This window comes from Sparus aurata, chromosome 17, assembly GCF_900880675.1.
Source record: "Sparus aurata chromosome 17, fSpaAur1.1, whole genome shotgun sequence".
NCBI lineage: Eukaryota > Metazoa > Chordata > Actinopteri > Spariformes > Sparidae > Sparus > Sparus aurata.
Genome location: NC_044203.1, coordinates 36540913 through 36564107, shown reverse-complemented (window position 1 = coordinate 36564107; position 23195 = coordinate 36540913). Strand labels below are relative to the sequence as shown.

Sequence of the window (23195 nt, the reverse complement as noted above, 5' to 3'; positions counted from 1 at the left end):
TGACTATAGAGAGGCAGTGGATTCAGGCAACAAGGGAGACTTCCTTGCTGTATCAGAGGTTCTTGTTAATCATGTACGGAGCCCCTAAAGGGACATGGGGGAAAAAAAAAAAAAAAAAAAAACTTTTCTCAGTCTCACGAGAAAAGTATCTCGTGAGCACAAGAAACTTTTCTTGTGAGACCGAGAAAATTATTTATTTATTTTTTTCCCCCCATTTCCCCCAAAGGGACATGGGGTGAAAAAATAAAATAAAACGTTTCTCGTGCGCACAAGATACTTTCTGGTGCGCACGAGAAACGTTTTATTTTATTTCCCCCCCCCCCCCCCCCATGTCCCTTTAGGGTCTCCGTATGAAAGACATCAGCTGAAACAACACAATACTGGAAGGTGACAAAGATGTGTTTTAGGTTTTCTGCTCAAAACCTCAGATGTTGTGTTTAATGTGCACGGAGAAATTAAAACTCCTCTGGAAGAAAACGTGAATGTTTTTTAGTCTTATTGAAGATGAAGAAGTGGCTCACAATCATAACAGCTCACAGACTGAAACACTTTCTTCTCCTAAGCTGCGAGTTTGAACGTTAACATTATAGGCTGAGTCCCAGACTGCCTTTATAAATTACTCAATTTTGCACATTGATGACTTAAAAGAAACATTAAAAACAAGGTAAAATGTGTCTGACAGATTGTTAATAAGTTCACCCTCCTCCTAAATTCGGCACATATCTTAATTCATTCTTTGTGTGAACAGGCTCTGAAATACGACGTCTCATTTTAATAACAGACCAAACGCTCGTCTTATCTCATTTATTCAAAACATTCCAATATAAAACAAAATTACACATATCTGAATTGCTCTATTTACAAAAACATACATTCTTCAACATCTACGTACAGTCGACATGGTTGTTCACTGCAGAGTTTTTCCATCAGGCCGCGGAGGGTTTCAGCTTTACAGTCACAGGTTCGTTCCGTCTCGACAGCCTTTTGGCTCGTTCTAGCTTAAATTAAGTAGCCGCACAGTTCATGTTAAAAAAGGCACTAAGAGGAACTGTCATTCAACAACAGGTGTCACAGAGCTAAATCATAAATAGCTTTTGCCTTTGGCAGTGATCAAACTGAGCTCATTCATCGCTGAAAGATTTGCTTTTTTTTTTTTTTTTTTTTTTTTACATATGAACAGATGTTTTGTTTTTACATACGAAGGCTTCTCAATAAATAAAAGCACGGAAAGATGAAAACTTTGTAGGCAGTTCTCTTATGCAAGTCAAGTTTTCCAGGAATGTAACAAGAAAGTGCAACCAGGTTGCAACTATAATAAACATTAATAAAAAAATCATATAAAAGGGAATTATTGAGCCACACAAACAGACGAGGTGCGTTCAAACACCTCCGGGTTTCAGGACGTTACACAGCAAAGCAGGCGTGTTTGTTCCTATGGCTCGTGTCGCTCATCGCACCGTTTGTTCCTCTGACGACAGTAAAAAAAAAAAAATGGAAATGTACAAGTTCACACTGTTTAAATGTAGGCGATAATAATCAACACTTCACCGTTCAGAGTGGAATGAAATATTTGCAGTAGAAAATGAGATTCTCCTCATTTCTGTTTTCCTGAGAATCTGACTGAGCACCAGAAAGCATTTAAGCCTCAATTTGTGGAGTAGCACCAGTAAAACTCTCAGATAATAAACTTTCAGGTATTAAATGTTCCCCCCCCCAAAAGAAAATAAAAAGCCGTTTCCCTGTCGGCGTCTTCGCTTCACACCAGCGGACCGAAGTCGCTACTGCAGGAAACACGTCACGCTCCCGTCTACGTGAAACCTGCTGCTTCAAAAAACAAACTGAAATGTTTTGTTGTTTATAAAAAGGCTTCCTGACATTCTTAATATCTGCAGTTTGTTAAAAAACAAACAAATGAATAAAAAAAAAAAAAAGGCAGAGAGGAAGCAGCGTCCTGACTTAGTGTTAGAAAATAAAATCTAGAACTTTTCCCTAAAGTGGCGTCCCGCTCGCTGCAGGTCGATCTGTGGAGAGGTAGCGTGTCATCGCCGCTGCGTGTCCCGCTCAGAGATTGGCTGGTTTCTCTGTGCTGCTGGGCGGAGTCAGGACCGCTCCCACGGCGACGGGCGACATCTGACAGTCGGGGAGGTCGATCTGATGCCTCTGAGCTTTTCTCTGCAGGACAGGAAGTCAACGTCAGTCACAAAACAAAACACCAACTGTTCTGATCATCCATCAGTGAAGTCAGCGACAGTAAACTGAATATCTCTGGGTTGTGGACTAAACTAGACGTCTTGATTACTGTTCTGGTCTATAAAAATGTTGCTCAGTGATTATTGGCGGGTTGTAAAGGCTGTAGGTGTGTTGGTTTTGCTCACCAGCAGGTCCAGATACGCCACATGTGTCTGGATGTTGTGCCTGTCGTCAGATTTAACTTTGGGGAAGTCCTTGAGTTGAGGTTTGGCTTCGGATCGCAGCGTGTCCATGAAGGGAGTCATCCACCGAACACACGGGGCGACGCTCTCCCACGTCAGGCCTGAAACACAAACGGGTCAGAACTGTGAGTTAAAGCTGTCTGGCACTTTATTGAAGAAGGAACACTGAAGGTTTAGGCAGAGATCTTTTAGCTTCAGGCTTTCAGGAGGTGCAGGCCAGAAAATCAAACTCACCTGAAACTTTATGAACGACGTCGAACGTGGAGAAGTGACAGAAGGCAGCGGCGGCGAGGACGCTGTAGCTGTAGTCCAACGAGCTGATGTCCATCACGCACAGGTCCAACAGCTGCAACACACGACAGGTCAGAGGTCAGCACGGTGTCGCTCAGCAGCAGCCGGTCACATTAATGGTCTGTGTGTTCGATGGTGTCTCAGGTGTGTGACGTACCTGTGTGATCTGGATGTACATTTCCTGGGAGAACTGAGGAACCAGGAAGTTCTCTCCGTCCGTCTGGGCGTCCACCTGCGCGTACAGCTTCAACCAGGAGATGGGCGTCTCCGGACACAGATTCCAGTCCAGCGCCTGCAGGACGACACCGAAAACATACAGGTGAGCACAATGACACAGGTGTGTAGGAAGGGAGGGGAAGGATGAGGAAGAGAGCGAGCACGAACCTTCAGCATGTGCAGCTCCGTCTGCTGGATGTCCCACATGTCACAGGCTCCGTCAGTGACGTAGGCGAACTCATAGATTTTCGGAGGGTAGATTTCCTGCAGAGGAGACAACAAAGTTATAAAAATACTACAAGAGGAGGCGTCCAAGTTCATCATGTTGTTTCTGTGTCACATGTTAACACTGTGGAGGCTGAGGAGGGACTCACCTCTATCTTGGAGGCGATGAAGAGCGCTGTGATGCCGAGCAGCTGCAGGTACTCTTTGCTGACGTCCTCCTCGGTCAGCATGAAGCGGTCGAAGTAGTCCTGAGCGAGGTAGGCCGTCTGCCGGTGGAGGCTGTACACTTCGCTCACCTGCACACAGATACGGCTGTTAAAAAACGACTCGATTCTTTTATTCTTCAGGTTTTTGAACAAGCTAATATTTCCCCATCCTCACCTCCAGCAGCCAGTCCAGCAGGATGGCTCTCATCTTGGGCTGCAGCTTGGGGTGTCGCTGCAGGTAGCTCTTGTCGTGGACGTACTTCAGCTCCTTGTTGAGCATTTTGATCCACACGTCGTCTGAACTGGCCCAGCTGGAAGACAAAACGCCGGGTTCACCATGTTGTTCACGTGTTCTTCTCAGTGTCACACTTTGTGTTAACACAAGCTCTAAATACAGGTGTGAAGGGGGAGAGGCCACAACAACACTGTCTGCTTCACCACACCAGACTCCCTTAACAAATGTGGTGATTTTAAGAGTTGTCGCGTGAGGAGAAACTTTATAAACTTTGAAAGTCTGTCTCTGATTAATTCTTCATTATTTGGGCCTTCTTGTACATTCGGCAGACGTAAAACATCAAGTTCTTGCTTTCTTTGTAGGAAAAAAAAACAGTGATGTGTTGCTTATAGAGCAGGAAACTTTAGTCAGATCACAAGTGGCAACTCCAGACACGTGTGAAGAGACGCACTGAGAGCTGACAGATGTTACAACCAGGTCTCAACAACTGGAGCTGAAGACAGTTTTGCATCTGATAACATATTTTCAAGCATTTCATTTCTCTAAAGCGTGTGTGTGAAGTTTACGTTCAATTATATCAAAAGTTTGTTTATAGATCTTAAATCAGTTTGCTCCTGAAACTAGATCAACATACAGACTCTCAACTAAAACAACAATCCTCTGTGAACGAGGGGCACTAAACTCTCAGCACAGAGTCGGGTGGAGTCACAGCTCAGCGTGAAGTGTCGGGCAGCAGCCGCCTCATTGAGGTGTAAAACACACAGTACCTGAGCTGAGGGATGGGGGAGGCCTTGATGAAGAGGTTCTTGAATCTGTACTGCTTAAAGCCGGACGGATCTGTGGGCTCCAGCTCTTTGTGGGGAGTCTCGATGAGGACGCACGGACTCGCTCCGTCCTCCGACCAACACTTCTGAAATACAAAGAGGAAAAACACACGACATGAATAAAAACAGATGCAACTACAGCAGGATGATGATAATAAGGACGGATCTTGATTTTCTATTATTCTGATCATTCACAACATCTGCTGACATGCTGATTATATGTATGTGATTGTATGTAACATATGTACAGACTGAGAAACAGTCTCACAACACTGACAGTAAAGTAATGTGGAGCACTTAAAAATCCTGTTAGTTTCAACCTTATGATTGATTACTGTACACGTCTCATCTTTGGGGGGTGTTTTATTTTAGAGAGGCAACTTTTATTAATTCAGTTTATGTCATTTTAAGCTTAAAAACAAAGTAAAAAAAGTCTGTCAGCTGCTTAACAGTGAATGTAAACTGAATATCTTTGTGTTTTGGACAAAACAAGATATTTATCCATTAATTCAGGAACTAATCAAGAGATTAATCTTCTTCATGTTTCAATGCGTTTCTCTTAAATTTACTTAATATATTCTTCTGTGTAAGTATTAGTTGTCATTAAACATGCTGTCAGAACAAGTTTCTTGGTTCTCTGAGCATTAAAAGTCCAATCCAGCTGACTGGTGACACCCAGTGGTGAGAAGGAGGTTCTGCATGTTTGTGCACAAACTCATGTTGAGTCACTTCATGTTTGTTCAGACCGACTTCATCATAGAAAGACAAATAATATCAACTGCTTTATGTGTTTTATATAAAGAAAAAGTTAGAGACAAAAATTAGAACATTTCAAATATTAAAAAGGCACATTACATAATAAAAAATGGCTGTAACAAAATGGACGCTCAATATAAGAAACTATATTGAAATGACTGCTAACCAGAAGTGGTAAATATAAATAAAAACTACAAATTAGTCAAATGAATATGAATAAAACCAGTTAGTAAAAACAGGGCTGGTCACGGCGGCTGGGAGGAAACGACAGATAATAAACTCGACTCTTATCAGTTTTACACACACATCATGGAGAGTTAATGACACACCGACCTGGATTTCATAGCTTTGTTTCTTGGCAGCAGGTTGAAGTTTTTTCTTTGAGGGCTGAAGAAGAAAAACAAAAACAGGTGAGTCGGCGTCGGTGCAAACAGCTACGACAGGAGAATAAACCTGAGACTGAAACAACATTAACAGAAATATAGAAGTACAAAAACACAAACCTCTGACTTCCTCTTCTTCAGCGGGGCTCTGACGGGCGGCTCGGGTGTGTTTGAATCTCTGGCTTGCAAAGTGATGCGACCGCTGAAACGAAGAACAAAATGACATCAGAAACAGAGACGGATTCGTCACATTAAAAATCACTTCTCATGTCGTCAATCTGGATTATTGAGCTCGACATTAAAGTTGAGTTTATCAAATATGTTTTAAGTGGATTTCATTAACTCGGCGGGTTAAAGAAGTCGTTACATCACTGAATTATATATGCAAGTGACTGATATTGAAGGTGGAACAGTGTCATGATTACAAAATATCAGTGTTGGAACATTTCAAATTGTCTCAATACTGGTTTCCTTCTCTACATGAAGTTGACACCATTTCAAAAATCTTTATCTCCAGAGAAACATGTAGAAGTTTATATATTCTGTGTTATCTACAGTCTGTCTGCTCGTAGCCTTGTTTGATTAGTCTTTTATAGCATCAATGCCGTGTGGCTTTTCTCCATCGTCAAAGATTACACTGAATATTCATCATTACATCGCTGATCAGGATGAGAATAAGATACAAATCACATTTCATCCATCATCTATAATCCCGTTTTGGAGAAATTTCTAATAAGAACTAATAAAGATGATTTGTCCAAAGTGGAAGAATAAACATCTGCCTTCACTAACATCATAACTAAGCTTTAGTAAAAGACCACGTCAGGACCCCAAAACCACAATTCAAGAACCAGAGACCAGCAGCTGCTCACCTGCGTCTGGACATCATGTTGAATTAATTTATGGCTCCGCTGCGAAGAAAGAAGAGAACAGATGAGACATGTATACATGTTTAAAACAACAGGATCAGACACATGGATCAAGAGTGTGTGAATATATTTAATCAAAGTCTCCTGGAGCCATTTCAGGATCTGTTCAAGAGTCCTGGGGCCTCAATGTGGCCCCCCAGAAAACCACAAGTACACCACAAGTTAGAGGAGACTGGTGAGGTTACACAAGCCTGTAAGAGGCCAGGAACATGTACAATAACTATAATAATGATATAAAAGATCCTAACAGGCTCCTGGAGGAGATCCATGGATCCACAGAGTCCATGTGTGTCAGGAACATCTCAGTTTACAGGCTCGAAGCTGCTGTGACTGTGTTAGCTTGTGATAACAGACTGTTAGCTTGTGACCGCCAATAAAGAGCTAATATATCTGCACAGAAGCACCAGAGGTCGACTAACAAAGCTTACATCGCCACATGTACACACCATGGTAATTATAGTGTCATAATAAGCTTGATAAATGATCATAATTGTCATTTTAGGAGCCAAACTAGCCAGACAGGCTCTGTAAGCTAGGTTGGTATCCACAGCCAAAAAAAGGAGGGGGGCTGATTGTTCCCTCGATTTCAAACAAAAAAAGCTCCAAAATGTCGCGTTTCAACTCAAAAGTCTCTCATCCAGCGAAGAGGCACACGTCTCCAGACAACACTCATGTGGTCTGAATCCGTGAAAAAGCAGAAATATTAACTTTATTTGAGGATTGAAACTCAAAGACGCGCCAATTTCCGCAGCGCCAAAGCGGGAGGATTTGAGCCCTGCCTCCCCCGAAAGTCCTCCAAGTCTGCGGGGGAAAACTGGTCGAAATGACCGCCGGAGATCTACCATACCGACTCTAAACTCTTCTCAACTCGTACATTAAACTCACAGGAATCACATACCGTGAAACAAAGTTATTCAAGCGCCATTAAAGTCTGGGAAACTGAGACCACCGCCAAGCTAAGTTGTGGAGGGGAGCTACAGTAATTAGCAAACTTAGCCGCTGCTAACTAGGTCAACACTAACCAGCTAACCGTGATGTGCACATAAAGCTGATGATCCACAGAGTTTACATGCAAACAGCTGAATGTGAGCTTGATTAGGTTTAAAACAGGCTCCAAAACAAAACTAAACTGCAACTTTCCTGAGCTTTAAAGGTTAATTTGGGTGAGCAGCCAAGTGTTTGTCCGGATAAACTCCTCTGAAACCACAAAACCTCCCTGAACAAACCTCCAGGATCGAATCCCAGAATCAAACTATGTGAAGGAGATCAATATTGTAGTGAAAACTCCTTCGAATAGGAACAAAATACAAGTTAAAAACCTAAAAACATGGCTGCAGTCCCTCGCTTGGCCAGATTTAAATCCACAAATCGCACAGAACTAGTCAGCGAAAACGGACGATTAAGACTGAAACACACGATGCAGACAGCAGGAAGTTACCGACAGTGGAAAAATGTTCTTAAACTATGAATGTGAGCAGTTCTGCTCCCCTCGGCTCGGTTCTCGGTGCTCTTACCTCCTCGGTGCTGAATGAATGAATGCATCAGCTGTGGCGCCGGCGCCAATCCTTATATCCGTATAAGCCTGCCGCCGCCTACTGCGCATGCGCGTTCCCGGTTCACAGAAACCCGCTAAATGTTCAAATGCGAACCGAGATTTGACGAAACGGGCGACGCGGACGGTTCAACCGGCGAGACTCGCTCTTCTCCCGGACACGAGAGGTGATCGGAGAGGCTGGGAGCTCCACCGACCCGGTTATTTACCGTGTTTACCGGAGCCCGCATTCATTTCTAACGGACGGCGAACCGCGGGAAGGTTTTTTGACATAAACGCCGCTTTCCGTAAGTTCCGGTTAAACTTAAACGAGCCGGTAAACGTTCAGGAACCGTCCCGCACCGGAAACGACCGATAATATTGACACTTTACGGAGTTATTTACCGTTTTTTTTCGCGGCACCCTAACTGCTTCCGCGTGAGGGTACCGCCTGTGGGAGGGGCCTTCTGACGTCAAGCCAATGAGAGCGCGAGCAGCCGGCGCCGCGTGCTCCCTTCACAGAATGTAAACAGAGAGAACACGTGGGGCCGCTGTCAGACTCCTGAGGGAGGAAGTGCTCTGATGTCAGCTGATTTCATCTGATTCACCTGATTATTCACTGTGATATTTAACTAATGATTGTTGTTTATATGTTTGGATTTTTATCTTTTTAATACTTGTTTATATTGATATTTATATTGTCAAACAGGAAGAGCAGCTATCCATGTTTCGTTCTTTCTGAAACAATGACAATAAGCATATTCTATTCTACTGCACAGTGCAACTATATATAAATACTTCATTACAGTAACTAACTACATTTCCTCACGTACACTGCTGAGGCAAGGTGAGTTTATTTATATTGGACAGTTCAGACACAAGGCAACTCAGAGTGCTCTACATGGGCAACAAGCATTAAAACCAGTTAACAATAACAGGAACATAAGCTAAAATAAAGTTTATGTAAGTTTAAAAGTGACAAGACTAAAGTTTTCGGGGAGTTTGTTCGGGTCATGTGTCATGTGATGACTGAACGCTGCTCCTCCATGTGTAGTTCTGACTGTAGGGACTGAAAGCAGACCTGAACCTGATGACCTCACGGGTCTGGATGGTTCGTAACTCGGCAGCAGATCAGAAATATGTTTTGGCCGTAAACCATTCAGGGCTTTATAATAAACCAGAACAGTTCTGGAGCTTCACAGCATTCTGCTAAACAACTGAAACAGCTGGAGACTTGATTTGAAACAGATAAACATCCAAAAAGAAACATCAGATGGCTTCAAATATCCAATTATGCGTGATCCAAAGTCTGTGGAGATGTTATTTACACCTTTGCGTGCACTCAAGCTCGTGCACTCACTGCAGACGGGGTGCATGCTAATGCTTTAGCTTAGCAGAGAAGATTTTATCCAAATAAAGCGTGTAAGTAACATCTTCTCAGATCAGTTTGTGATTTTAGGGCTTCTGCAGACTTGGATTAAAACAAGTCTCCAGTTACTTCAGTTTCATCAGCATGGAGGGAGGAGATGATGACTGGACCTTGAATTTTTGGGTGAACTTTTCCTTTAAACTGAATTAACACTGATGATATTTGTCTAACTCCTTGTGATCACATGATGTAAATGATAAAAACACGACTTCATCGAACAGACCGTCAGATGAACTGCTGCGTTTGGTTCAGAAGGCTGAAGAAAGAAACAGAAACAGGAGAGCTGCGTATGAAAACATTTATTATAGGCTAATAAGAGATCACATGTATTAACTATTACAGTTCCAAAACAGATGACCCCACTTTTTAATTAGCTTTTTTTTCTGACATCAGAACAGAGTGAATTGATCTGTCATACATCCAAAAATACAAAGAAAGGAGACCAGTTATGTCGATAAATAAAAAGTTAACCCTAAAATTCCTACACCTTTTTTTTTATTTTTGGCAAAGTGCTGTATTATTCCAGTAAACTACACAAAAAAAAACAAAAGCAAAAAAACGTTTAACACTTGGTGAAAAATAAAAAAATGCCACAAAATATTCTTCACACTCTTTTTTTTTTTTGTTTTTTCTTTTTTAACAAACAAGGAGAAAAGAGTTCTGCTACATCATTCTGTCTGGTTTTGTTGAGTCATTATAAAAGCCGTACACTGTGTGGGCGGGCGGCGGCGGCGACAGCAAACAAGCGTCCTCCGAGTGGTGCATAGTTGGTTTCTGACGTCTGTTTGTGTGTTTTTATTTATCACGTCCACTCGGGACATTAAGGAACAAAAAAAAAAAAAAAGGGAGTTCAAGTTCTTCATTGATGCATTGTCATTACAACATTTCAACCTGGAAGGCACGTGATCCACAAATTTCAAGGCATTGAACAAAAACATTATAAATCCCTGTTAGTTTGATGATGGAGAGATGAACTGAGAACAGAAACTAAAAGATAAACATGTAAGGCTCCTGACAGCAGGAGGAGACGGATCATCAGCGCCCGTCTCCTTCCTGTCCCTTCTGTCTTTAAGTTCGCCTTTTTTCAAAAACATCAAAATAACATCGTCCACGATTGCAAAGCTCAACAGCAGAGAGAGAGAAAGACATTCAAGAATTAAAAGATGAGCTTAAATACACCAGAGAGAAACACTCAGCTATACCGTTATTTACAGCAAACCATACAGACGCCTAACAAAACGTTTGTTAGTGCTTTCTTAATAATGCTACCGTCCAATCAACACGTCTGCAGAGACAAACTCAAGTCAGGTGTGACCGGAGAATCAGGAACCACACTGCAAAACGTCTGAAGTAAATATGTAGTCGGACATACGTCACAATTGTGAGTCATAACGCTGAGATAATCAGTAAATAAATCACCCATTTAGGAAATCGAGATCATGACTTGTTTGTCTTCCAACATTTAAAAGGTATAATTTGTAAAATGGCCAGAATTTGAAGGTCAAACTAAAATAAAGGCCATCAGCACATCACCAGCTGTGACTTCATTCTGTTGACTTGTTAGACTCAGCAGTGAACTGACTGCTTTTACATCTCCAGCTCAAACTACAGGCTGTTAGGAGCTAGCTGGTTAGCATGCTAACTTCAGAACATCAACACTGCTGTCGTCACTCTGTTCGTAATGTTTGTTCTGATATTCTGGCCGTATCTTACAAACTGCCCCTTTCATTTTCTCTCCATAGGATTCAGTCTCTCTGTGAGATGGATGGTTTCATTTCTGACCTGCAGTGTGGTTCACCAACACTTTCAAACAACAAATAAAAGAACATCAGTATTATAAACTAGTGAAAGGTTAAAAGATTGTTGCTACTTTTTTGGTTTAAATATTTTTTAACAGTTTAGCAAAATGTAACTAAGTTAACATGGAAAATAGAAAGAGTTAAAAAGCATTTTAGTACGTTTTCTAGAAACCATGTTAGGTACACTCGAGCAAAAAACAACATGAACTATAAACACAGCTGAACAAGACCAACAGTTTCTCTCCATCTCGATGGGTTTCCAACAGTCGACTGAGAACGTCAAGTGTTCATTTTCACAGTCCTGGGACCGAAGATACGCTAAAAACTAAAGAGTCGATTATTTCTCACAAACATTTTCACGAGGGAAAGCTCGCCGGGACAAGAGCTGGAAAAGTCCGAGCACGCACAAAGAATCATCAGCCGTCAAGTAAAAATCTGCATTTTCCTAAAGAGTAAAGGTGATTGGTTGTGACCCTGAGAAGTGGACTGCAGATTCATTTTAAGAAACAAACAAACAAAAATAATAAAAAAGAAACAAAATCTTTTTCCGTTTTCTTTTTTTTTTCCCACCGTCGTCACGCTAACACAACTCTACAACCATGCAACAGATTGCACACTAACATAACCAAACATACCTAAGCAAGATAGACGCATATATACCAACTTCATACTGATATGTAAATTTGTTTTTTTCTTTTCAAAAAAATATTTTGGAAGTTTTTTTTCTTTTAAATACATTTTTTTTTTCTTCTACATTTCTGTTCATCTCAAAGCTACCGTTAAAACAAGGCGTTTAGTGATATTTAACCCAGTAATCTTTACCGTCTTTTTTTTCATTTTAATTTTTCTTTCAAAAAAATATTGTGAAAAGTACTGAATTACAAAGTCAGAGGCAGGTTCAGCCGGCGGGAGGCAGGACGAGCGAGAGGACGAGGAGGCGACGCTGCAGGACTTTAGATAACGACAAGATCAAACTTGAAGGCAGGAAATTAAAGAAATTAAAGTCCCTTCAAAATGTTGTAACACTGAGGAAACAGTAAGTGGTGACGTGTTCATTAGTGAGGTGTATTCTCCTTTGTGGATCCAGTCAAATGTAAAAAAAAACAAAAAACAACATGAGGTAACGTCGTGAGGTCCCTCAGATTTCTGCGAGCGAGGACTTCGGTCTAGAACTGCAGTCATTTATCACAAAGGAAACAGAGAAACTGGAAATAGAAATACAGAAAACAGATTCAAAAAGGCAAAGCAGCTGCAGAAACAGGTCCGACTCTCTCGGTTCTGTTTCTCAGTTTTCAGTTACTACAGCCGTCAGTTTCACATTATTGACTCTGAATGCAGAAACGTCTCCGGGCTGTTTAACTTTGCCTTCATGTCGCTCAACGTTTGAATTGAAGCCTAAATTTTAACTTGCTTCCACATAAAACTGGCCCACTGACAACAGACAGACTCTGAAGCAGCACCGTCCCTTCAATAACTCCTACATTTCCCATAATGCAACTTGATATGATCTTTTCCTCAGAGCCGTCCTGCTCCACACAGACACAGACAGAGAAGTGCTCCTCATTAGGCCTTTATTTTGAGAGGTTAACTTAGTGGAACGTCCCTTTAATTAACGTGTTCTCATGTGATGTGAGTCAAAAGGCATTCTGGGAAACGTAGGAACTAATTTTTCTTGAGTGAAAACAGAAAAGACAAGATCGTTAGAGATCATCTCCCAAAACAACTAAAGCTGCTGATAATGCCAGTGTTCGAATGTTTGAGGGGATTGTTCCTTTAACATTTTGCCTCATCACTTCCTGTATGACATCACTACCACAACACTCCTGCACTGATTAAACGGCGACGTGCTGCTGCACTGAACGCATTCGAGCGGTTTGTGACCTGTAACGTCTCCATAAAGTCACCAGACAGCAAAGAGACCGCGCCGCCCGCCAGTGACATCACCGTGACATCATCGCTGCATCCCGCCACGCTGTGAACCTGCCGCTGAGTAAAGTGACCTACAGCATTGATTCTACACATTAAGTTGTCCACAAAGAACAAGAAGAAGAGACAAGAAAGAGGAGAAGAAGAAGAAGAAGAAGAAGAAGAGAACGTCACCGCGACGACTCTTCTTCTCTGTGATTGGACACAAGCCGGTCCAGCGGAGGATGAATCAAACATGGATGACGGGAGGAGGTGAGAAACCGTTCACCCACTGGCCACATGAGCTGATAAAATAACAAAACAAATCATCAGCCTATTTCCCTATTTCACCGTCCAATCAGATTTGAGAACAGATCGGGGCGTGACTGATGGCTGATGTGTCGATCGACTTGTTGCTGGTGTTGATTTCTTGATAAGAGAAGAAGAAAACAGAGGTGTGTGTGGCCAGTGTTGGTTTCCCGTACTGCTTAAAGGATCGAGGTTGGTGATGAGGTTGATGATGATGATGATGATGATGATGTCATCGTCAGGACACCTCAGAAGTTGAGGTGTCTCTGGTTGGGCTGGTGCAGGTGCACGGTGCCGGCCTTCTGCGGGCGCAGCAGGTTGAGGCGGCGCAGGGCGTTGCGGGACAGCGGTTGGGTGCGCTGGGTGGTGTTACCCGCCCGCTGCTGCAGGAGGCCGGCCCGGGCGGAGAGCGCCGCGGCGTAGCAGGCGGAGTGGAGGCTGGAGCGCCGCGGGACGACTGCAACCTCCGGCCTGCAGGGGGAGGTGACAGAGACAGAAGCAGAGAGCGGTTAGACGCTGTAAAATAAAATGCATGATGGCGTCTGAGACCTCGTGTCGCTGCACTGCTGACTCGTCTATTCGGTTACAGTCAGCCATGTTTTTTGTTAACTTCTGCTTTGTGCTCTTTGGAGGTCAGAAGTTTGAAAGTTCAACAAGACATTTGATGCTGAAACAGAACAGTAAAGTCACTGTTCTGTGGCAGACAGATCTACTTTGTGTCGACGTCTTCACAACAGTTAACTGAGTCTTCTTAACTTCACTACGTCTGGAGATGATTTGGTACTCGAGCATCTCGTCGGTACTCAGACTGGTCTATTCAGCGATATGAATGTCTGTGAGTTTTAAAGTGTTTAGTCATTTATTTGTTTGTTTCATTGTTCTAAATGTTGTGTTATCTTTATGTGTATCAGGGCTCTTGGTAACGAAGAGAGATGAAGGCAGAAATTAAAACTCTGGGACTTAAAATGAAAAACAGTTCTGTGATTTCTCCTTCTCAGAGTTTTCGGCACTTCAAAAGACCCAAACAGCCACATTCAGAGGACATGTTGTAAAGTTTAAAGACTTTTGTATGATTACTGTTAGTGTTAGTGGTCATTTCATCTCGTCTTTCCGGCGGTCGGGACTTTACCTGTGTCGGGGGCCGTCCAGAGCTCGTCTGCCCTTCTCCTTCCCACCGGAGGCTGTCGGGGCGGACGCCATGTTTCCGGGCAGCAGGCCCAGCTCCAGGTCCAGGGAGCGCGGCAGGGGGTCGAGGGTCAGTCTGGGGGGGCTGTGGTGGGCGTACACGGACATGCTGGGATGCTCGATCAGCAGGTTCTCCAGAGGACTCGTCTCCAGGAGGACGGGCTTGCTGCCGCGGCCGGTGAAGCAGGGCGGGGGGGTGACGAACCAGCTCTCCTCCAGAGAGCCGACGTCCAGGCGAAGGAACCCGCTCTCTTCTTCCTCCTCGGTGTCGTCGTCGTCCTCCTCCTCCTCCTCCGCCCTGCCATCTGGGTCGGTGTCAGCCGTGGAGTTGAGGGAGGTGCAGGAGGCGTAGCGGATTGGAGGGCTGGCCATGGGGGAGGGGATCATCACCAGGTCTTCCTCCTCGTCTTCCTCGGGACCGACTGTGGATCCAGAGAGACCGTCTCCACACTGAGAGGAGCAGGCTTCAGCTGCAGGGAGAGAAAGAGGCGGAGCTTTACAAAGTGATTTCTTTAACTTTACAGGATTCACTGAAAATCCTGATTCTTTAACGTCTCTCAGGACATTTACTACACCATCTGTTGTTTCTGATATTTCTGACTTTGGTTCATAAAGTGTCTGGAAATGGTGAAAAATGTCCCAGATGATGTCGTCAAATGTTTTGTTTTGTCCACAGCTCAGAGATATTCACTTTACTGTCATCTATTGGAAAGAAAGAAGAAATATTCAGGCTGGAATCTGACAAATGTATGTTCCTCTGAGGACCTGATGTGGCTGCAGTCTGTTTATCTGCAGCTGTTCCCTCAGCTGACCGCTGAATGAGAAACAACCACAGTTAAGATGCTCGAATCAAATAATTTTGGCCTTTCCTTACTAAGAAATGTTGTGAAAGCGGTTAACTGATCATCAAAGTAGCTGCAGATTCAGTGAAGTGTTTGAAAATGAGTACAAGTGTGACTGCTTGGTGTAGGTCCTTCATCTGTCCAGCAGGCGGCGCTGTGGTCTGTCTGTGCAGCAGCAGCGAGGCCTTCACATGTAAACAATCAGCCGAGAGCTGCAGCGCCACATGTGCAACTGAAACCACAGCCGGTTTCTGTAAGCGTGCCTGCAGACCGGCTGCTGCTGATCCTTCCCCTCCGTGTTTCCTCCACGTAAAGCTGCAGAAGTTAACCTGCACCCTCTCTGTGTTGTTCCCACACTGACTCTGCTGCACAACACAAATCAGCCTCTGATGGTTCACAGAGACTCAGGAAGTTATGAGGTGTGGAGGCAACACGAGCTCCGGCTGGCAGACTGGAGGCTATAAATAACTGTGGAGACTGAGCAGACGTCTCTGGTTGTTTCACTTCTGTTTATTCTCTCCTTCACTTATATAAAGACTGGGAATTAATACCAGGGGCATCTTTAATGCTCAAACCCTGCAGAGCTTTATTTTTAACTCAGACATGCGGCTGCAGGACTGAACAGAGTCCTCATCACCTCCATCCAAGTCTCCTCCCTGACCTCGGTGCCCTCGCCGGTCACAGTGAGCATGTAAGTCGCTCTGTTTAACGCATGTCAGCCAGCGTGAACATGGAATCCGTGTTTACCCACAACAGGCCTAAGAGGCTGCAGAGTGCCGACTCAGCACGCAGCAGCTGATCTGCACACTTTATCCTCACGGCAGCGAGGACAACCCCTCGCCGCCCGAGCTCTTCCTCTGCAGGCTCTGCTGTTAGCGAGGAGCGGCAGAGTTCTGGAGACTTTGGCAGGCGGTGTGTCGGGTTAATGAGGTCGGTGCGGATAATAAACGAACCGGCTGACCTTCCATGTCTCTGGCTGAGAGTCTGCAGGGTTTCAGTCCTGCACGAACAGCTGATTTCACTTGAGTCATGACTCCACCAGCCGTTTCACCAGATTTTGCAACATGAGATCATTTTAAAGGCCATAGTTTGTTTTCGTTGCACTGATCGAGACAGACGGCACACATGCAGGAACATGTGACGACCCCGGAGGACTCCTGAGCGACAATCATCAGCGAGTCACATGTTGTTGGTTTCTTTGCGTTCTGTGTGGAAGCAGCAGCCCGACATGCGTGCAGCTCTGTTGTCTGTCTACACAGGCTGACATGGTCACGTCTGCTGTGCACACACACACTCTGAGCTGCAGGCTGAAGTCTGCAACATGCATGTAAATATCATCAGATCTTTGAACGGTGCACTATGCAACTTCTTTCAAGTAACGATTCACCTTCTGTAGACCTTTATTCTTGAACTGTAGGACTTCCAGACGGGCAGATATGCTGTTTTTGTTCTCGCCCGACTATAATTCAAACTCAGAAAGCCAGTTTGCTCTGACGTTTAACAAAATATGGCCTTAAAGTGCATTTAAAATGTTTTTCCAAGCTGTTAATCTGTGCGTCAGGAGCTCTGTCCTGCAGGCCAGTAACAAGTTGCATAGTTAACCTTTAACTGATGGTAATGATTGTTATCATTTAAACTTCTGACCTTGTTTACAGGTTGAGTTCTGTTTACGTGTGGCGGACCCTGCCACCTTTCTAGCTACAAACAGTGCTTCCGTCTGTGAGCAGCTTGTTTATTCACTGATGGAAAAGATACATTTTTCTTGTGTTATCACCTCGTTAATGTTGTAAATAGTAAAATTCTGAGTCTCCAAAACTGCAGACTGCTCCTTTAACCTCTCGGATTAGATGATTTGACATTCCCGTCGAGTTTCCAACCGGAGGGAAGCTTTTATTACATTTCAACCTTCAGACTTCTCTTGTGCGGCCTGAACATTTGTGCCTGTATGAAACACAACACTGAGTGCAGGTGTGTGTGTTGATCAGGAGGATGTCGGAGCGGCTCTGTGCCCATACAAGTCCACCTCACCGGCCCAGAACGGAGCTCCAGCTGCACCAGGATCTATTTTTACATCCTCTGGTTCCCCAGACGCTTTTGTTTGACCTGTTTACAGGTTGACTTCCATAAACTGCCTGATGGCACCCTGCTGCACCACCCTCCACCCTCCACCCTCCACCCTCCACCCTGAAGTGGGCCAGCCAGCCTGTTTCTCCCCCCTGAAGTATTCACACGGCAGTGGAACCGGAGACGGGTCGAGTCGAGTCGAGTCAAGACCGGCGGCGGGTGAACGGAGGGGCAGACCGAAGCTGTGCTGAGCTTCACTTAGAGCCGCACGGAAGTCAGCGCAGTGTGTCATGTTTCTGTTTACAGTGTGTGTGTGTGTGTGTGAGAGACTCAGCTGGAAACTTGGCTCCAATAAAACCGTCTAAACTTGTACTGTACTGTCGTTCTTTGACCTGCTGCTTCTTCATCCATCTGCTGACTGGCTTCAACAGGTCTCACAGGTTCATTTTGCTCCATTAGACTTAAAATTACTCAACTTTAGAGAATCAGAGTCAATCTTTATGGATTTGTGCATTACATTTAAGGGTAACTTTGTCTTTTTGCAGATGTATTTATTATTTTACGTCTCATTTATGTTTTTTCTGTCACAAGCATATTGCGGTTTAGTGGCTACAACTAACAATTATTTTTTCTATTTTTTTATCAGTTATTTTGTCCATAAAAAGTCCAAAAATAGTGAAAAACATCCAACATGAAGTCCTCAGATGTCTCAGTGTTCTGCTCAGGGAGTGTTTACACAACACATGTGAGAATAAAAGCTGCAGAGACATGAAATGTGGACAAAGTCAGGAAGGTTTTAATGATTCACCGAGGACCTGGTGTGTCTACAGTGTGTTCATGTGCAGCCGCCCCCGAAGAAGAAGCTGAATTCAGACTTGATTTGATTAAAACCTGCTGAAATCAGCTGAATGAGGACTCTGATGTTCGTCTCACTGCAGCTCAGCCTCTGCACGAACACGTGAGTCCAATAAAAACTGTCTGTGTTTACTCTTTACTTTGTGTTGTCACCTCTGTGTGTGTTCAGTGTGAGGGGAGGACTTTAGTTGAGGTTTCGTACGTTGTTACAGGTTTTGCCTGCAGCGTGTTAGTGTTGGTTTCTGGTGAGGAATTAATTGAAGAGGGTTCTCGAGCTCGACCGCATGTCGTGTAAAATACATCTTCAGGATCCCGAGGCTGATGGATCACACTGGATGAGCTGTGTGGAGCTAGTTTATGTTTATTTGGTTGTTTTTTCACATTTTAAATCAAGTCTGCAGCTGCATCAGTGGTTTAAATGTCTTTTCTGTTGTTTTAAAAGAACTACCAGTTTACCTTCAGCTGAAAGTGTGTTTTTACTGGTAAAAGACTCACCCAGGTAGTTGACCAGGATCCAGTCTTCATCCTCCTCCTCCTCTTTTCCATCTCCAGGTCTGTTGTTTCGGCTCAGCTCCTCCACGTCGTCCCCGAACAGAGCGCTGGCGAACCTCTGGAACATCCCTGGACGTCCTGCGGGGGCGCGAGGCTGCGGGCGGGGCTGGGGGAGGCACGTGGCTCGGGGCGACGGCGGGAAAGCGTGGCGCACACTTTGGTCATCAGCTGCGGGGTTCACGGCGGCGGGAAGGCTCCGGAAAGGTGCTAAAGTGCATCAATAAGGTGTGGTCATGGATCATCTGAGGGCCAGCAGGCGCAGGCTGGACATCGCTCTATGTCGGGATCGTTTCAATGAGTGCAAAAGTACAAAACAGGCCCTGAGAGGAGGACAGAGAGAGTTCATCAACACAGTCCTGCTGGACTCATGACAGAGTTCAACAGAGATCATATGAAGGCATGTAAAGGTGATAAACACACACATAATAAGGGCTTTACTGCTGCAGACACACACTGATCTGCAGACCTGATCATCAGCCTGTAAAGTCAGGATTCATTTCCTGTCAGACCGATGGAGGCAGCTGCAGTTTCCTCCGTTATCAAACCGACTGGAGGCGAGCAGAGAGAAGCTGTCCGCTGTGTCTGAATAAAGAGATGAGCTGTGTTCAGGCGACACACAGTCACAGCTGGCCGGCAGCCGCTCTGCTGCTCTCACTACAGGCTTTCATAGAGAGTCAACAGACAGAATAAGAAGCGATCGGTGTCGACGTCCCGCTGCAGCTGCTGTATGAAGGGAGGGCGGGGAAGCTTTGTTCGGCTTAATATTAGTGGATGAAAGCCAGGTGTGTAACGGCCCGCTCACTCTTTACATCTTTAAATTCTACTTTTTCAGTTTCAGTGTGATTAACTCACTAACAACTCTCTGATTATCGTCCTCCCACCATCCTGCTGCCAAAACACAGGCGACAAAAAGCTTTCATTCAGTCGTAACAGCGCGTTAATGAGTTATGGTTGATTTCACTCTGTGTTTTGTCTCTCAGGCTACATACGGCTCTCTGATTGGTGGAGCTGCCTGACAGGAAACTCTGCAGACGAAACTGAGGGATTAAAGACCTACTTGTGTTTATTTGTTGACATGAAGCACTGACTCTATATTTGCACAATATTTAGCCAATTACCTGATGGCAGCTAGCAGCAGTTAGCAGGTACTCTGGCAATATGCTGCCCTCTGCTGGTTTAAAGTATAAATTTAACAGGCGCCCAATTCTTAGATACTTGTGTCTCGATTGCAGATAAAAATACACTTTATAATTCCTCACAATTTGGATTTAAATTGCAAATAATGCTTATCAAAACAAATCAGCGGTTTAGAAGCTAAGCAACACAAACTACTGTAACAGGAGGAACAAAATGTCACATGGAGGTCGTCACAGGAAAATTATCTTATCTTATCTTTATTATTATGTGCACATGCCATTTTTGAATTTTTGAAGTGTAGTTAAAGGAGCAGAATGTAATTTAAACCCAGAATTTTAATATTTACAATATTATGAGGTAATAATACAAACTCAGAAGTATGTATTTTCATTAGCTCAATAAACACGCTGCTCTCAGAGGACATTTTTTTTCCAGAACACCGTTTGAAGCTAGTAATGTGGCAGGGTCCGCCACAGTAAAACCAGTTTATTCAATCATGAAAACAAAGAGTTTGTTTAGGCAGGAACAAAAACCTGAACTACAAACTACACCTTTAATCGAAGCAGGGTCACAGATATGAAGGACATGTATATAATACATCTAACATTAAATATTTTTTTTCTTACTTGTTGTGAGTTAGAAAGCCTGTAAATCACTTTGGGTGCTAAAACAATATACTTTCAATATTATGTTATTTAATATAAGTCGACCTTTTGGTTTGAATGCCAGATTGTGACTTTTTTCCTGAGAAGAACCTGAGAAACTCAAATGTCTGATTTTCTTGAATGCGCTCTCGGTTCAATACCAGCTGCGATGCGTTTAAATCCTCTTGTGCCGGCTCGTATTTCTCTGTTGTCGTATTCATTACATGCAGCGGGGAGGAAGCGCGCTTCTCCGGGGGAACAAAAGCCGGACTCGTCTCTGTAAACAGCCGAGCAGCTGTGACGGAGAAACGAACAGAATAAACCGTCACACCGGCGACAACAGCAGGCGGATAATCTGCCGCACCTGTTCCTCCTCCAGCTCAACATTTGAGGGATAAACACCATAAATCATCCTCAAATCATCATAATCAGTGAACACAAAGAGGAGAAGCTCCTCTTATGGGCGGCTAATGTCTAAAAAGGTTAACCGAGTCATGGCTGTGGCTTTCTGTTGAGCAATTAATACATCTGTTACATCATGCAGCCATTATTTATTCACACAAGTGTCAAATAAAGTGTAGAAGAAGAGTAGAGTGTTAGTCTGCAGTGACAGGATTACACATTAAACCCCCGCAGGGAGCCGATAATCAGGAGGATCAGAGACACATTACCTGCGAGTTGGCAAACAACAGCTTATTCAAGCAGAAACAGGATTTATGACAGCAAATTTAAAAAGGTAATATCAGTCAGGCTGATGTCAGCTGGTCCTACAGGTTACTTTGGTTTAGGACCGGTAATGATTACTGTCGACGACACTAATGTTTATGATTACTAAATTGATTCTTTAGCCTTTAGAATATTAGGTTTTATTATTAGTTTGTGGCGTGTAAACAATCCAAAACCAGAAGAAAATCATCTTACAATGTTATAAAACAGGTATAAAAGGTGAATTGTCACAGAGAAGACAAACGATCATAAAATAGTTAAAATGTCAATAAAAGTTTCTTTAGATGTCTTGTTTTGTTCGACCAACTGTCTAAAAACCATCAACTTTGAATTTAAATACAGTTTGAGAAAAAAAAACAGCGAATCCTCACTTGGAAAAAGCTAAAAATAAGACATTTTTGGCATTTTTACTTAACAAATTACCAAGTATGAACACGGTTGTTGGCCAATATTCACACCGATGGAGTGATTGATAAATCGGCGTACATTTGTTTGTGCTAATGTGATTAGCCGACCGGTCTGTGGGACAAAAACAGTCCAGAGTGGTCCAATAATAATCTGGAGCAGAAGTAGCCTGCGAATCCTCACTTGGAAAAATCTAAAATCAAGAAATGTATGACATTTTTACTTGACAAATGACCAAGTATGACCACGGTTGTTGGCTAATATTCACATCGATGGAGTGACTGATAAATCGGCGTATATTTGTTTGTGCTAATGTGATTAATCGACCGGTCTGTGGGACAAAAACAGTCCAATAATAATCTGGAGCAGCAGCAGCAGCCTGTGTGCTGGTCACAAAAGGAAAGAGGAGGAGGCTGTAACTCGACCCCGGCTGGGCAGGACCGTCTGCCTGCTAAACTTTTACATCCAGAAATATGTTATGACATTATTTCCCATAATATATAAATATATCGTGAGGTTGTTGTCGTCAAAGTTGAGAGGGAAAAAACACGAAAACCAGCCACTGCTAGCTTAAACAGCCTAGCAAGATTAAGCTAGCAGTGCAAAGAGTTAGCCGAATAAAAAAAGCATCGCAGACGTTTAATAACGCGACGTAACTTATTCACGATCGTCTGTTTCTGACAATAAAAGAGTGGTTTTGCTGTAAAATGGATGAAAAAGGGTCGTTAGTGTCAGAACAAGAGGCACCGGAGCCGTTAACGGTCACCGAGAGGAAAACAAAGAGCTCACCTGCGGCAGACACGGAGGATGTAAACGCTTCAAGATCGTGATTAAAATCCTTAAAACTGAGGTAGATGCGTTACTTTTCGAAAAATAGAAAAACTTGAGGGTTTCTTCGCGGAAGAAATAAAATATAAAAAAGGTTCTTTATGGACTGTACATCGGGAGTCACAGTGTGGTTCAGCTTGCTTTCTTTCTTTCTTTTTTTCCTTCAGTCCGTTTCCTTCTCAGTCCCCCGACTGCTCCTTCTTTTGTTGTTGTTGTGGAGCTCCAACAGCTGATCGGCGTGACGTCGCCAACAGCAGCCTATCAGAGGGGCCGGGCCTGGAGCGCGGGCTCCGGCCAATCAGACGCGGTGTTACGAGCTGTCACTAACCCACGTGACTCCTCCTCCTTCTCTCTGAAAAAGGGCATGACTGGGCAAAGCTCTGCAGAACAACAGAACCAGATCTGGGCTTTTTCTCTCCTAAAGAACAGACACATGTTACATAAGCAGACCAACATCCGGGTCAGGCTGCAGGACTTCCTGCTCTCT

The 23195-nt window shown here is 43.8% G+C and overlaps 2 protein-coding genes across 3 annotated transcripts; both read right to left on the bottom strand.

Moving 5' to 3' along the window:
• Positions 1–789: 789 nt before the first annotated feature.
• On the bottom strand, positions 790–8452 carry ccne2 (cyclin E2). 2 transcript variants are annotated; one of them, XM_030393049.1, is made up of 12 exons: positions 8434–8452; positions 6441–6479; positions 5689–5770; positions 5519–5572; positions 4373–4515; positions 3546–3681; positions 3314–3460; positions 3108–3203; positions 2881–3015; positions 2667–2778; positions 2376–2533; positions 790–2172 (listed from the first exon to the last, which is right to left on the bottom strand). In XM_030393049.1, exons 2-12 carry the CDS (start codon positions 6455–6457, stop codon positions 2062–2064), a joined length of 1191 nt encoding a protein of 396 aa, XP_030248909.1. In that variant the 5' UTR covers positions 6458–6479; positions 8434–8452; the 3' UTR covers positions 790–2061. The 2 variants fall into 2 exon arrangements, with proteins under 2 accessions (XP_030248909.1, XP_030248908.1); XM_030393048.1 differs by lacking the exon at positions 8434–8452 and adding an exon at positions 8012–8398.
• Positions 8453–9741: 1289 nt separating this feature from the next.
• Positions 9742–22920, bottom strand: tp53inp1 (tumor protein p53 inducible nuclear protein 1). The gene is made up of 4 exons (XM_030393052.1): positions 22670–22920; positions 18912–19288; positions 14600–15125; positions 9742–13941 (listed from the first exon to the last, which is right to left on the bottom strand). Exons 2-4 carry the CDS (start codon positions 19033–19035, stop codon positions 13719–13721), a joined length of 873 nt encoding a protein of 290 aa, XP_030248912.1. The 5' UTR covers positions 19036–19288; positions 22670–22920; the 3' UTR covers positions 9742–13718.
• Between the last annotated feature and the right edge of the window lie 275 nt (positions 22921–23195).

Excerpts from the sequence above, each read along its gene's own strand:
- ccne2 (XM_030393049.1), bottom strand. Across the intron at positions 3,204-3,313 it reads TCATCGCCTCCAAGATAGAG|GAAATCTACCCTCCGAAAAT; the intron begins GTGAGTCCCTCC and ends TCTCCTCTGCAG. Across the intron at positions 2,779-2,880 it reads TGTACATCCAGATCACACAG|CTGTTGGACCTGTGCGTGAT; the intron begins GTACGTCACACA and ends CGTGTGTTGCAG.
- tp53inp1 (XM_030393052.1), bottom strand. The coding sequence starts at position 19,035 with ATGTTCCAGAGGTTCGCCAGCGCTCTGTTCGGGGACGACGTGGAGGAG. Across the intron at positions 15,126-18,911 it reads GATCCTGGTCAACTACCTGG|CTGAAGCCTGCTCCTCTCAG; the intron begins GTGAGTCTTTTA and ends CTCTCCCTGCAG. Across the intron at positions 13,942-14,599 it reads CTGGACGGCCCCCGACACAG|GCCGGAGGTTGCAGTCGTCC; the intron begins GTAAAGTCCCGA and ends CTCCCCCTGCAG.